This window comes from Carassius carassius, chromosome 7, assembly GCF_963082965.1.
Source record: "Carassius carassius chromosome 7, fCarCar2.1, whole genome shotgun sequence".
NCBI lineage: Eukaryota > Metazoa > Chordata > Actinopteri > Cypriniformes > Cyprinidae > Carassius > Carassius carassius.
The window spans coordinates 15373863-15387482 of record NC_081761.1 but is presented as its reverse complement, the minus strand read 5'-3'; the positions used below and the strand labels follow the sequence as shown (position 1 = coordinate 15387482).

Sequence of the window (13620 nt, the reverse complement as noted above, 5' to 3'; positions counted from 1 at the left end):
AGATATACAGATAAGTCGGACATTGAATTTTTATGAATAGGCATTTCAAAAAGTGGGATTATTTCAGGGTTCTTTGGGGGTCTTAAATGGACCATTTACAGTTATAAAGATCATTTTAAGACGTCTTAAATTTGGAGAAGGAAAAACAGGAATCACAACATAACCTAATGTGATTATTAAACTTCAAAAGGCTATGATTTAATTAAATAAATGTGAACATTGCACGTTCAAATCACGGTGCTGTTGTGCACTCTACAGGCTCACAGTTTCAGAGCAGCTTGCAGTCAGTGAATACTGCAAATTTATTTTTTTTAATTTTATTTATTTTGTTTATTTGGCAGGGACAGTGCACAATTTAGACAATTGCACCAGAGTTAGCTAGCAGCTAATTTGCATCTGTTGTCCCTGGGCAGGTAGACAAAACAAAACAAAAAAACTAACCACTAAACAACAAATACACTACATAAATTTACAAAAATACATATCCATCAATTCAAAATTGATAAAAACGGTTTGATATACAGTATACACCAAAATACAGAAAATACAATGCAATCATTAGTGGTGACAATCTTGTGCTGATTTTAGCCAAATTTTGAGGCTGGTTTTAAATACTGCAAAACTTCCTGAGTTTCTAATCTTTGTGGGTATTGAATTCCACTTCTCCACTACTTTAACAGAGAAGACGGATTGACCAAAGGTTGTCTTTCTAAAATGTGGTACCAAATCACCCCTAGTTGATGCTCTAGTTCTACTGGCACTGCCACTGCCAGATAAAACTGTGCATCCTCTAAGAGGAGGGGGTGCAAGATCATGAATAACTTTAAACATTAGACATACATCCGTATATACTGCAAATTTACTACATGCCAAGCGATTGCTTATGATCTACTCTGGATGAATTCTAATTGTATAATGTTTACTGTAAGGTTTTTGTATTGTAATGTGCTGTAGATGGTTGTAAGGCTGCATATTTAATCTTTTAAATGAACAACTGAAAGTTGTACAGCATTTAATAATATGCATTCAGATGTTTTATGGATATTGTTGGTATATAGCATTTAATGGTATTTGCATGTAAAATAATCATAAATATAATAACAAAGCTAACGTACACACACACACACACACACACTAAAGCTTTAAATAGACAGAAATCACAATTACAATCTTACAAACAATAAGATTATAATATTTTTTTTTTTCTCTGCTTGTGAAGATATCCTTTCAGACTGTTTATTTGACCTGTTATCTCCCTCCCAACAGTGGCACTCCACTTGTAGTTTTTTGTTCATTGGGCTAAGAACCATATGCGGTTTCTTTATTTACCAGAAGTAAAAACATTATCCCGCATTCACATTCATCCACACCTGCTCCTCGTCGCCTGCCGGCAGACGTGTTCATTTTTCACTCGCCGCACATCTCCTTCATTTGACTATTTTTCACCTCAAAAGGACAGTTAATTCCTACAATTTCTCACACGGCGTGACCTTGAAGTTGCAGGAGTCAGCTGCCCGTGTAGAGTAATGGAGCTAAAGAAATGCCTTTTTTTTTGGAGAGGGGGTGGGAGGCAAGATGAAGAATCTGCCATCTACACATTGTGACTAGTCCATTAAAAGCACGAAATGAAGGAGGGAGAAAAGGGGAAGAGAGAAGCCAGAGATACTTTGATAAGTTGTTGCACCTGTGTTAACCTTGATGGTCACCCTGACTCTGAGAAGGGGGTGGCAACATTTTCTCTTTCTAGTTGCTTTACACTAGATTCCTGCTCCATCTATGGCCAAGGGAACAAGGGATGGAGGGAAATCAATACACAGAGGCGTTGGCTGACAGCAGTATTGCTCCAGAATTGAAGTGCCTGTCAGCCTTTGTCATTCCGTGACTTTTCTTCGCTATTGTACTTTTAAGGCATCATTTTTCTTGGTTGTCACTTTTCACTTTCCCACCTTGCTTTTGTCTGAATTCCCCTGGTTACAGTTTTTACCCGGTGACTATAAATTTGAAACGAAAGTGGGTCAAAAGATCAAGTGCAGTGAAAATCTCTTGAATTTGATTGGCCGAACGACATGGCGTATGCTCGTTTTTCATTTTGTTCATGCTGCATGCATATATCCTCTGCACTATATTTGCATTCCCTCAGATGCTGCAAGGACAGATGCATCAGTAGGACAGTTTCCTGGTGTAAATGAAACCCTGAGGGACGGACTGGCGAGGAGAGGAAGATGATAGTCACGGTGCTGTGTATTTCACTGTCAACAGAGTGCAAATCAAGCAGTTTAACAAGATCCCTACTGTTTTCACAGCTTAGACATGCTCTTGGAGAAACACTGCAAAGCTTTCACTGTTTATGTAATATGTAGACTTACATGCACGCCTGGCCATGTCGTGTCACACTAACTAACTCACATACATGGATGCTGATGGAATGTAATGAGTTCTGGTCTCTGGCAGATGATGATTATTTTATTTAACCTTGCAACCCTGTTTAGGGAGGAGAGGGTAAAACTGCCGCCCGTGATTGTTCATATCTTGTTACAGAGAAACATTGGATCTGCTAACATTGGTAAATAGTATTCATCAGTATGATGTTATGCTTTGCTTAGCTGTACATTATATAATCCATTTTTAGTTTTTATGGCCTTTGCAACAATAACCCTGTATTTTATACTGACACCTATTGCTGTGGATGTAGCAATTGTTTCTATAACACAAAATAATACTTCAAAGGTATAATTAGGACACTTTTCAATTGGTTTGGATGACCTATATTTATATTTTTTTTAAGAAGTTGAGCTTCACCATGATTTACCCCCCCAAAAAATAAAAAATGTGAATGACTACTTTTGGTAAATGTTCTGACCAGGATTGATAAATGTATTAGAAATGAATTACCCATGAATAGTCTTTCTCAACAATTTACTAGTAAATTAAATATGTTTACCAGCTCCAATTTGTTTTTGGTTTTACATTTGAAATAAATAAAATTTGAATTATTTTAGAACATTTTAATTCAGTGTCAGCTTACAGTAATTCAAAAATAATTCATCTTTCTTTTGTTACACTCAAAAATATGCTTTTTATTTGGATCTTTATTGAAAGGCAGAATAAATAGTTTTAGACTACTGTCGACGATACAGATTTTTTTATAATAATATGGCTCTAATGGTTTGTCATGGGTGTAGTCCACTTGAAGGAAATGATTGCTGACCCTGTCTGATTCAGTTCCCCAGAACACAGAACATTTGGAGATGTGGATGATTACTCTGTCTGAAGTCATAAACACATTGCTTTCATGGTTTTGTTTCTCCCTCTTTGGCTTCAGCTGCACTGTGACTGGAGATTGTGGTTCCTCCTTCAGAGCACTGCCAAAAACGTGCAAGACCCTTTGAATTAAGTCCACCTTGTTTGGGTTTCCAAAAGTCTTATGACGTCACTTCAGAATTACAGCCCCAAACGTGATGATAATGTCCCTGCTATGTATTTCATCTGTATGTTTCCTATAATTCAGCCTGTATGTTCAGCTGCAAGGAAGCCATTTGTCAGGAAGTTCATGAAAATTACGAAGCCCATTATGGAGCTCAGGGATTTGGTGCCGTTGACACTAGTTGATAAAGTGCCTGTTTATGCCAAAGTGTTTGAACTCATGACAGCTAATTAATAATGTGTTAATCAGTCGTTGAAGGGAACAATGAAAAAATATGGATGATCGCTCGTTTTTGAAGCTATTCTGATTCAGAAAGCACCTTTAGTACTAACTTCAAGACAGTTTATTTCAGTAAGTATTACAAATTCTGCATTTTATTTAACTTAAAAGGTCTGATAATATTACAATGTTAAAAATATATATATATTAATGAGCACCTGTTGTTGTTGTTGTCAAAACCTTTTTTGCTTTCTTCTTTCATCAAAGCAAATGTTACCCATCTAGACTTTTCCATTTCTTACCCAGACGTGACCTTCTGCGCTCAACAGAGACAAATCGCTGTCTTTCTTTCCATTCCTTTATTCCCGCTCTTTTGTTACACCAGACATTCAAATCGCTTCACATTTAAACATTCACCCTTTACCTTTTATCTCTCTTTTATTCTACCGTCCTCTTCTCGTGGCTTTAAGGTCACTGCAGAGTAAAGAACAGTGAAATGAGACACAGATTGATAATTAGGAGAGGGAAGCCCCCCTAATGTGATTTATCTCTATGGATTTTCTGTCATACATGAAGAGTCGATCCTCAAATTGGAGAGGAGGGCCCATTAGAAGGCACTTTGGAGCATTTACCGCTAACTTTGCCAAGGCAGGCTTCAGTGTCTGCCGCCGCTACCGCACCAGACCACTGCCTTTACTGTATTTGTTGTCTGAAGCGTGTGCTGTCCAAAGCTAATTTAATTTAGGCCCATAACACGCAATGGATGAAGCTGAGGGAATTACATTAAAACAAGCTCTAGTGGTTGCTGTAACCTTTCCTCTTGATTGCTGTTTGCTAGACGTTGCATCAGAATCAGATAAGAAGCAAGTGGGGGGGGGGGGGGGTGAAGCCGTGTTGTGTTGTGCTTGTTGGGCTGTTTACGCTTATTCTGGGTTGAATTCGTACAGCTTCTCACCAGCTTTGTTACTCATCTCTTGATTTATTGATTCTGATTGGGACATTGGTGGCTTATTCATTTGCTCTTCTACCACAGTGGGATGAACAGAGAGATAAAACGGAATTTAAGTTTTATCAAAGGGATATTTGCGGTGTGAGGTGCTTTGTTAAAGAAAAAGGCTTTTCTGATAACAAATTCTGACAAAGAAAAATGTCTCCTTGTGCATTATGGGTAGTTTCTACATTTTTTAGCGTAGCCCAAAGGCATTAGCAAATACATGTCCAGTGTTATTAATCACTGTGACAACAGGCTGGAAATGACCCAGAGTTCCATTTGTTTCCTGTGTGTATGGAGTTACCACACACACACACACACACACACATGCGCGCTCAGGCGTCAACACACACTCTAATGATGTAGTGTGCTTTGCTTTCTACACCGAGTCTGATGGACAGCATTCTTCTGAGGTAAAAGTAGCACAGGAACACGCTTGTGCCTTCAAGTAACTTGTTTGTATGTGACAGGTATCATACTGCACACGTATGGTATTGTAGTTTTTAAATAGAGAGAGATCATTTGAATAAATGGTTTAATGTGTTAATTGATATAATATGAATGAAAGCATATAAGAGCAAAATTACTCAGAAGACTTGTTTTCTTTTGTCTGCAGTCTCAGTGTGCTCAGTATGCCGCTGAGAAACGTGATGAAGAGAAGATGTGCGATCACCTGATCAGGGCCGCCAAGTACCGGGATCACGTCACATCCACCCAGCTCATCCAGAAGATTGTAAACATCCTCACAGATAAGCACGGTGCCTGGGGCTGCTCTGCGTTCAGGTACAACCTCAGTCATATCATTTTGATGTATAAGCTTTGCTGACACCGTATTATTACATATTTTCACAAACATACTTTTTGTTATCTCAAAAATGTATTGCAAAAATGCAATGCTACGGGAGTATACATGACTTGTCTAGCCTGACTTTTGCATTGCCAACAAAAGTTTGGCCTTCAATGCAGCTTATTCTGGCCAAGCATGCTGTTCACAGCCTGACTGACAAGTAAAGCGACCAACACGGTTTGTACCTGCTGTTTCAGGACAAAATGATCTGATAATGACCCAGTGATTAGTTTTTCCTTAAAAGCTTTCGCCTATCATCATCTTCCGATTTGTGTGGCAGTGATAGCCATACACTGTTTTTATTTATTTTTTTGTTGTCGTCGTCTTTTTCCATTTTATGTTGGGAAGCCAGATACGTGGAGAATCAACCAGTTGGTGTCACTGAATTGTGAAAAAGTTTTGTCTCGCATTAACAAGCAATTTGTATTTGATTTATTTATTTTTCTTCATGGTATTTGTCAATACCATTTTTTTCTGTGAACAGACTTTGATTGAACTATAGTGATATTTGTGTCATCTTTTCCAAGTACAGTTCAGCTGGCCTCTCGCAGTGTTTTATAGTACACCTGCATCCTCCTGTACCCCATATAAAATCATCCGTAATCATTAGACCATGTATTATTTCCCTCTCTCATAATAAGTTAAACCTACGTTTCTGCCCATTATGGGCTCTAATGGAGTCTTACAGTCATGCTTCTGAGCCTGGGTTATGTCTCATTGCTCCAGTTCCTGTGTATGATGCATTGCTGTTGGAATGGGATGAAAGCCAGTGATTGCTACCTGACCATTACCGAAGGAAACATGAGGAGCTGTATTTATTTCTATAAACACATAGAAATATCCTCTAATGATGCAGTCATGCACTGGTTTTCTCTAATCTAGTTTTATGCCAAAGACGCTCTTTGACTTTGTAGTTCAGTTTTTTGTCCTAACAAAATGTGTTCTCTGGAGATTTGGAGACCTGTCTGCAGTTTGTTGTATCAAGATTTCATTCTCTCTCTCTGTTCTTTCCTCTCAGTATTCTGCAGTCATATAATGGCAGAGCGCTCTGTTCTCTCTCTCTTGGCTCTCTCCCCATTACTGGCCTTTATGTAGCAGAGCTATTGATGACTTTTGTAATAGCATGCGATGGGCGCGTGGTGACGCTGGCACAGTCTCAGAGTGTGTTTAATAAATCACAATCAGACCCTGCTGTTACATCAATACTTCTGCTCAATTACCCAGAAGGTCATGGGCAAAAATGTTGGAGAGCTGGGGATCGGTAACTACAGAAGAGAGAACAACATCTGGGAGTAAAAGAAGGGACACACACTAACACACACTCACAATGCAACTTGCAGTTTGCAGCTGCTTGTGTACACTAGGCTATTTTCTCATCTTGGTTTTCAAAGGTGGAAAGGAGTGATTCAGTTGGAACTTACCACGAAAAGGGTAAAAAACGTGATCAAAATGATTAAAAATAATATAGTAATTTTTTTTATCTAAATAGTTCAAAATTGTGATTTTGTTATTTCTTGCAATACAAATTGAATAATCATCCTAATTACACAACACTTGCCAGCCAGAAATGCATGCAATGTAACAGGGTTGTAAATGTATCTTAATTAAAATAAACTACTATGTGGTAGGACCTAGCATTTGAGAGCAAAGAATAAATAAATACATATAACATGTTTTTTTTTTTAATTCTATTTATTGTTTTATTTATTTTTCATTTTTTATTTAAATATTCTTAAAATATTGGAACATGGTTGACAAACGCAGTTAACAACAATCATCTTGGATGACAGATGTGGAACACCGATATATATATATATATATATATATATATATATATATATATATATATATATATATATATATATATATATATATATATATATATATATATGTGTGTGTGTGTGTACAGATATATATATATATATATATATATATATATATATATATATATATATATATATATATATATATATATATATATATATTATTATTATTATTATTATTAGTGGTGGGCATAGATTAATTTTTTTAATCTAGATTAATCTCACTGTAATCTTGGAATTAATCTAGATTAATCTAGATTAAAATGGCTCATTTGAATTCTGCCGAAGGCATTCAGAATATGGTGCTACCCAAATAAAATGACTAAAAGTAAGTCTTTTAGAAAGGATTTCTAAAGCCAGGTGGTGCATTAGACCAGGGGCTCATCTCCTGTTTCCAAAATGCATCACAAACTGCTTGAGAAAGCAACCTTACGCCTGTTTCACACATAATCCGTCTGCAGTGCGGAGTAGCGGACTGCAAACGTGCCCTGTGTGAAAGTACAATGAGTATGAGTCCGTGCTGCTTCAGCACCACACACGTAACGCATGCAGACTGCATACGCACTGCAGATGGATTATGTGTGAAACAGGCGTGCGTCTTGTCGAGGTTTCCATTGGGAAGCTTCTTAAAAAAAAAAAAATTCCCTGAAGCAAACCCGGCGGCATCTTAGCTGTATCCATGTTAGCACGTCACGTTTGATGTGGTAATTTCACAGTAGGCATACACACAGGTTTAAAGACTCGTTCTCACCCCCTACAGATTCGGCTAGGTATACATCCATGCTAAAATATCAAGGTGAAAGTCATCATAGCTCGCGTTGTATAGACCCAGCTCCCAACCCAACTTTGAGAATAGATTAACGGCGATATTTTTTTTATCGCCCGATAAGAGTCTCCGTTAACACAGCACGTTAACGCCGATAATGGCCCACCACTAATTATTATTATTTTTGTATATAACTTTGAATAAACTACTTGTCAATTAAAAAATGGTGCAACTCACTGTAGAAAGAATTTTTTTTAAATGCATTAGTTTAAAACAAGTAACATTTCAGCCATTGTTTTTAGAATTAATTGTTTACATATTTTTACAAAAAATAATTGAATATCAGTTCCACAGATTGAGTCAACATGATGATGATGTGTGGTATTGCATGTTGAATTTAGCATGTTAAGAAGATCAAAAGATTTAAAAAGTCACGGGACCAAAGTGTACCATATTCATAGAGATTGCCACGTTCATATTGGTTTTGCTATAAAAGTATTTGAAATTACATGCTTCCACCATTTTAGATAACAAAAGAAAACCACAGCATTAAAGTGTTGAGAGACCAAACATAAACACACGCACACACACGCACATAGCAAAATCTAGTTTTTCACCTTCATGAAAATGAAATCAGATCCCTCAAAGGGCACTCAGCTGCCATGATTACACCCTTTTGTTGGGAGTGTTAAATTTGCAAGCCCGCTAGCTCCCCCCTATAAAGACGTATTCCCCAAAGTTTCCATTCAATAAAAGGCTGAAAATGAAAATATTATTTTCCTTCTTGGCTGATGGTAGTTGTTGTTTCCTCATGGCAGGCATCTAATATCATCTGACACCTACTGACCCGCCTGAATGCAATTTGTGTCTTAATATTCAGCTTACAGCAGCCCCGTCCTCAGGAGAGTTGAGGTGTTAGGTGATTTTCTCTCTCTCCTGCTTTCATTTCTCACATGCTCCCTCCCTCTCTCGCTTGTGGATGCATTGTCAGAGAGGTCCATGGGGCTTTGCACTCCGGCAAACAAAGAAAAAGACACACATATACTAACACACACACACACATTCCACTTGCTGATTCGGGACTGTCCCATTCTGCACTGCCCGTGGCCCTTCTTTTTTGATTGGATCTCAGACTGACGGACAGCTGCATCCACCTGTCTGTCTAATGCCACCCTCTCGTGAACATGTGGCAGTAGCGTCTGCCAAAACCAGACAAAATGAACATAGTGCCCACAAATGAGGCTGCTGACAGCATTCTTTTTTTTTTTCTTTCTTTTTGCCGCCTGCCGTTCCTCTCTGTCCCTCTTTTTTTTTTTTTTGGTGTGGTCATGTTTATTTGGGTCAAAAGACAGATGATCTCTCATGTAGATGACATGCCAGTAAAGTGGCTGGCCGAAAGAGAGATGATAGAGAGGAGGAAGAGGAGTGGGAGTGGGAGTCTCGCAGGACAGATGAGTCTTCCTCTCATATTCTCCTTCATTGCATTCTGATGGTGGGACTAATGTAGCATGGAAATTCACTCTGCTACTGTGCTCAGAGCAGTTCCACGCCCTCAAACACTGTCAGGGAGGAGATGAGGAAGATAGAAACAGATGAAATGAAGAATAGACAGCGTAAAGGAAGTGGATATTTTAGCAGATATGAAGTGCATACTATGGTTTAAGAGTTGACAAATAAGGTAAACATTGGTGTCTTATTTTGTTCAAATTATTCGAGAAAGTACACTGTTTAGCTGTGTGCAAGCATTAACGTCTCTTTTTCGATTTTGTATGACTTTTATTAAAATTAGTACACCCCAAATTTTATTTTTTCAAAATTTTTAATTAGTTTTCTCAGCTTTTACATAAATTGTAGTCTTGTCTGCCTTCATCAAACTCTGCTTTTCTGAACCTGTTACTGTCAGAAATGTTTCTTTACTTATAGTAAATATAAGCACAGCAGTAAACCAACATTTTGCATTAAAAAAAAAAAATTCACACCATTTTGCTTTCTCTTTGTGAAAATTGGCAATTATTGTAGAAATACCAGATTTTTATCAGGAGCCGGCCAGTTGTTCTTAAGATTCTTGCTTGTTCTTGTTTTCTTCTTTCTATTGCACTCCCTTTTTGATGTTTTCTCACTTTCCTTTCTCATCTTTTCCCACCATCACACCCTATCTCTCGCTCTCATTCTCCCTCCTCCTCTAATGCGAGTCATTTCCAGCAGCAGCTCCAGTGATCTCTAATGGAGCTCCTCGGGGCTAGAGGCACCCCTGCCTGGGGACATCCATCTTTTCTGTGTCAGGAGCCCACGCCGGCAGAAACCTTTGTGATGTGCACTCCAATTTTTCTTCAGTAAATCAAATCTTCCCTTCTTTCAGAGAGATGAATGCGGCAGGGTTGTGGTGTTATAGAGAAAATCAATGCAGGCAAAATTGAAACAGTATGCCCACGTATTGATCGGCCTTGTGAAATCGAAACTAACAGCTTTGTAACTGTTCCGGAGGACAGTTAGCTGACCTGTAATGGACAAACTATCAATATTAGCATTACTATTTTATCTTGTGCTTTGTCATTTTATGCCCAGCCCATCAGGAGCGGAGGAATGCTGGGCACTGTAACATACTCAGCCAAGCTTGTTTTCTTAGCAGATTCTCATGGCTATTTATATTTTACAATGTAATTTTACCTACAGTATTTTTTTAACACATTTTAACACGAAGGAATTTAAATACCTTTTGTATGATAAAAAAAATGTGTTGCTGTGTTGGCCTAACACTTGATGTCCGTATACATGTCTTGAAATGAAACCAGGTATACTGACCACTATATTAGAGATGTAGCTGAATATAATCTAAGGAAAATTATATAATAGGATTTCTACTGTTCTTCCTTATTCTCTCTAATCCATGAAGACAAACAATCCTGTTCTCATGGGAGTGCTGAATTCTGTCACACATAACAATAGCTGGACAAAGGTTCTGGCCCCTCAGTCATATACAAATGTCTCTTCTCTCTCTCTCTCTCTCTCTCTCTCTCTCACACACACACACATACACACCTTAGGTTCTCATTTGGTGCTATTTGAGATGCTTCATTAATGTCGTCACATTTGGTGTAGGTAATGCAAGTCATTCATCATCCCACTGGTTAATGATGCTCAGGCTGTTATGAGAGCACCCTGCTGTCCTGCTCGCCAAAACTACACAAGCACTCCGTCACCTCTCTCCCACCACACGCCATCACGCTTGTAGCCCACCACTCTCTGGCTTTCATCCACAAATCTCATTTTACAGAAGATACAGAATATAAGGTAGAAGAGTCAGTGCAGCTGAATACAGGGTAAATTAATTCAATCTTACATTCAAAACAGTATTATCTTTAATTTCTACTGTAACACATAACAAATATATATATATATATATATATATATATATATATATATATATATATATATATATATATATATATATTTGTGTGTGTGTGTGTGCGTATGTATGTATGTATGTATATACAGTACAGACCAAAAGTTTGGAAACATTACTATTTTTAATGTTTTTGAAAGAAGTTTCTTCTGCTCATCAAGCCTGCATTTATTTGATCAAAAATACAGAAAAAAATGTAATATTGTGATATATAATTACAATTTAAAATAATTGTTTTTAAATTTATTATACTTTAAATTGTCATTTATTTCTGTGATGCAAAGCTGAATTTTTAGGATCATTATCACATGATCCTTTAGAAATCATTCTAATATGATGATTCATTATCAAAGTTGGAAACAGTTCTGCTGCTTAATATTTTTTTCAGAACATGTGATACTTTTTTAGGATACTTTGATGAATAAAAAGTAAAAAAAAAGAAGCTATGTTCTTAAAATATAAATATTTTGTAATAACAATATACACTACTGGTCAGTAATTTGGGGTCAGTAATTTTTAAACTTTTTAAATAAAATCAATACTTTTATTCAGCAAGGATGTGTTAAATTGATAAAAAGTGATAGTAAAGAAAATATATTATTAGAATATATATTATTATAATTTTTTTAATTATTTTGAATAAATGCAGTTCTTTTTAACCTTTTATTTATCAAATATATTAGACAGCAGAACTGTTTCCAACACTCATAATAAATCAGAATATTAGAATGATTTCTAAATGATCATGTGATAGACTGGATGTATCATGTGACACTGAAGGCTGGAGTAATGATGAAAATTCAGCTTTGCATTACAGGAATAAATTTATATATATATATATTGTATTCGTCACATACACAATTATATAGAGCATATATAACCAGCAGTGAAATGTGAGTCAGGTCCACTCCATGAACATGCAATTATTAAAGAATACATAAATATTTATATAAAAATATGAGAATAAAATATAAAAAAGATGTATAGCTCAAGTCACTGTGGCGACTTATGCTGGGAAACTAACCTGGTCTGGGACAGGCTGTCAGGCCAAGCTGAGTTTTTCTCAGAATGACCAATAGGAACGCAATGATATTACCACAGACTCTCTCACATACTATTATAGCCATGCAGCCTTTCTGTATTTTTGACCGCTGTACCTTTTATAGTTAGCAGAACAGATAGCAGAATATTAGAATGTTACAATCTAACATTGCTCCTTAAAGCATTAAAATGACTACATTAAAAGTTAAAATCACTAAATTAAAAAGAAAATTAAAAAAAGACTAATTTACACTAAGTAATTAGGACTGTACTAGTTTACATTTTATTAAAATAGTCCCTTTACAAGTACTGCTATCATAAAAATACACTTTATATGTAGATTGAAATTCTACAAAAGGCACATTTAATGTCCAACAACAATTTTTTTAGCAAAATGCATGTATTACTCAGAATTATTGTGCCATTATTGTATTGTGTTGTATAGCGCTCGGCCTGTGTTTAGCATGCATGCGGGCAGCAGCACTCATTCACTCACTCATTCACTCACTCAAACACTCACTCACTCACTCACTCCTGACAGTAAAATGGATATGTTCGCATGACTTTCTAATAATTTAAACATGTCAGTTGTGCACTGAAGAAAAGTCACAAATGCATTAAGCAGTCCAAATATATTAGCCATGGTGGATCGATTTGATCCATGATCGACATTAAGGACTTTAATCCCTGCTTTTCTTCAGATCACCGTAGTGTTGTGATACGTCCTATTCAGGGATGAGAGAACATGCTTGAGAAACAGTTTAGAGAGGAGAAATCAATCTACATATAAAATATTGGCCACAGATTATTGGTCTCTTTCTAAACAATAAAAGTGTAGCGCATTCACTAGTAATAATATATAAATAAACCGTTTTTTACCAATGCATATATGTTAGAAACGGTGCATAGCAATACAATGCCAAATTGTACAATGCCAAACTTTTTATGCTGATCCACTAAGTGAATCTTCTCATCCCTAATATATACAGTTGTGTTCAAAATAATAGCAGTCCAGCATCACTAACCAGATCAGTCATTGTTTTTGGTAGAAAGTATATGTCTATATGGCAAATATTTTACTAGAAGGTGTAATAGAAGAAAAGAAA

At 36.6% G+C, this 13620-nt stretch overlaps 1 protein-coding gene across 3 annotated transcripts in view; it reads left to right on the top strand.

Annotated features, from left to right (window-relative positions):
- Positions 1-13620, top strand: part of lrba (LPS-responsive vesicle trafficking, beach and anchor containing) — a 307888-nt gene that overhangs the window by 179959 nt on the left and 114309 nt on the right. For all 3 annotated transcript variants that reach the window (XM_059554011.1, XM_059554012.1, XM_059554010.1), the window contains exon 36: positions 5251-5417. In XM_059554011.1, the coding sequence (XP_059409994.1) occupies positions 5251-5417 (167 nt within the window). The remainder of the gene's footprint in view (positions 1-5250; positions 5418-13620) is intronic.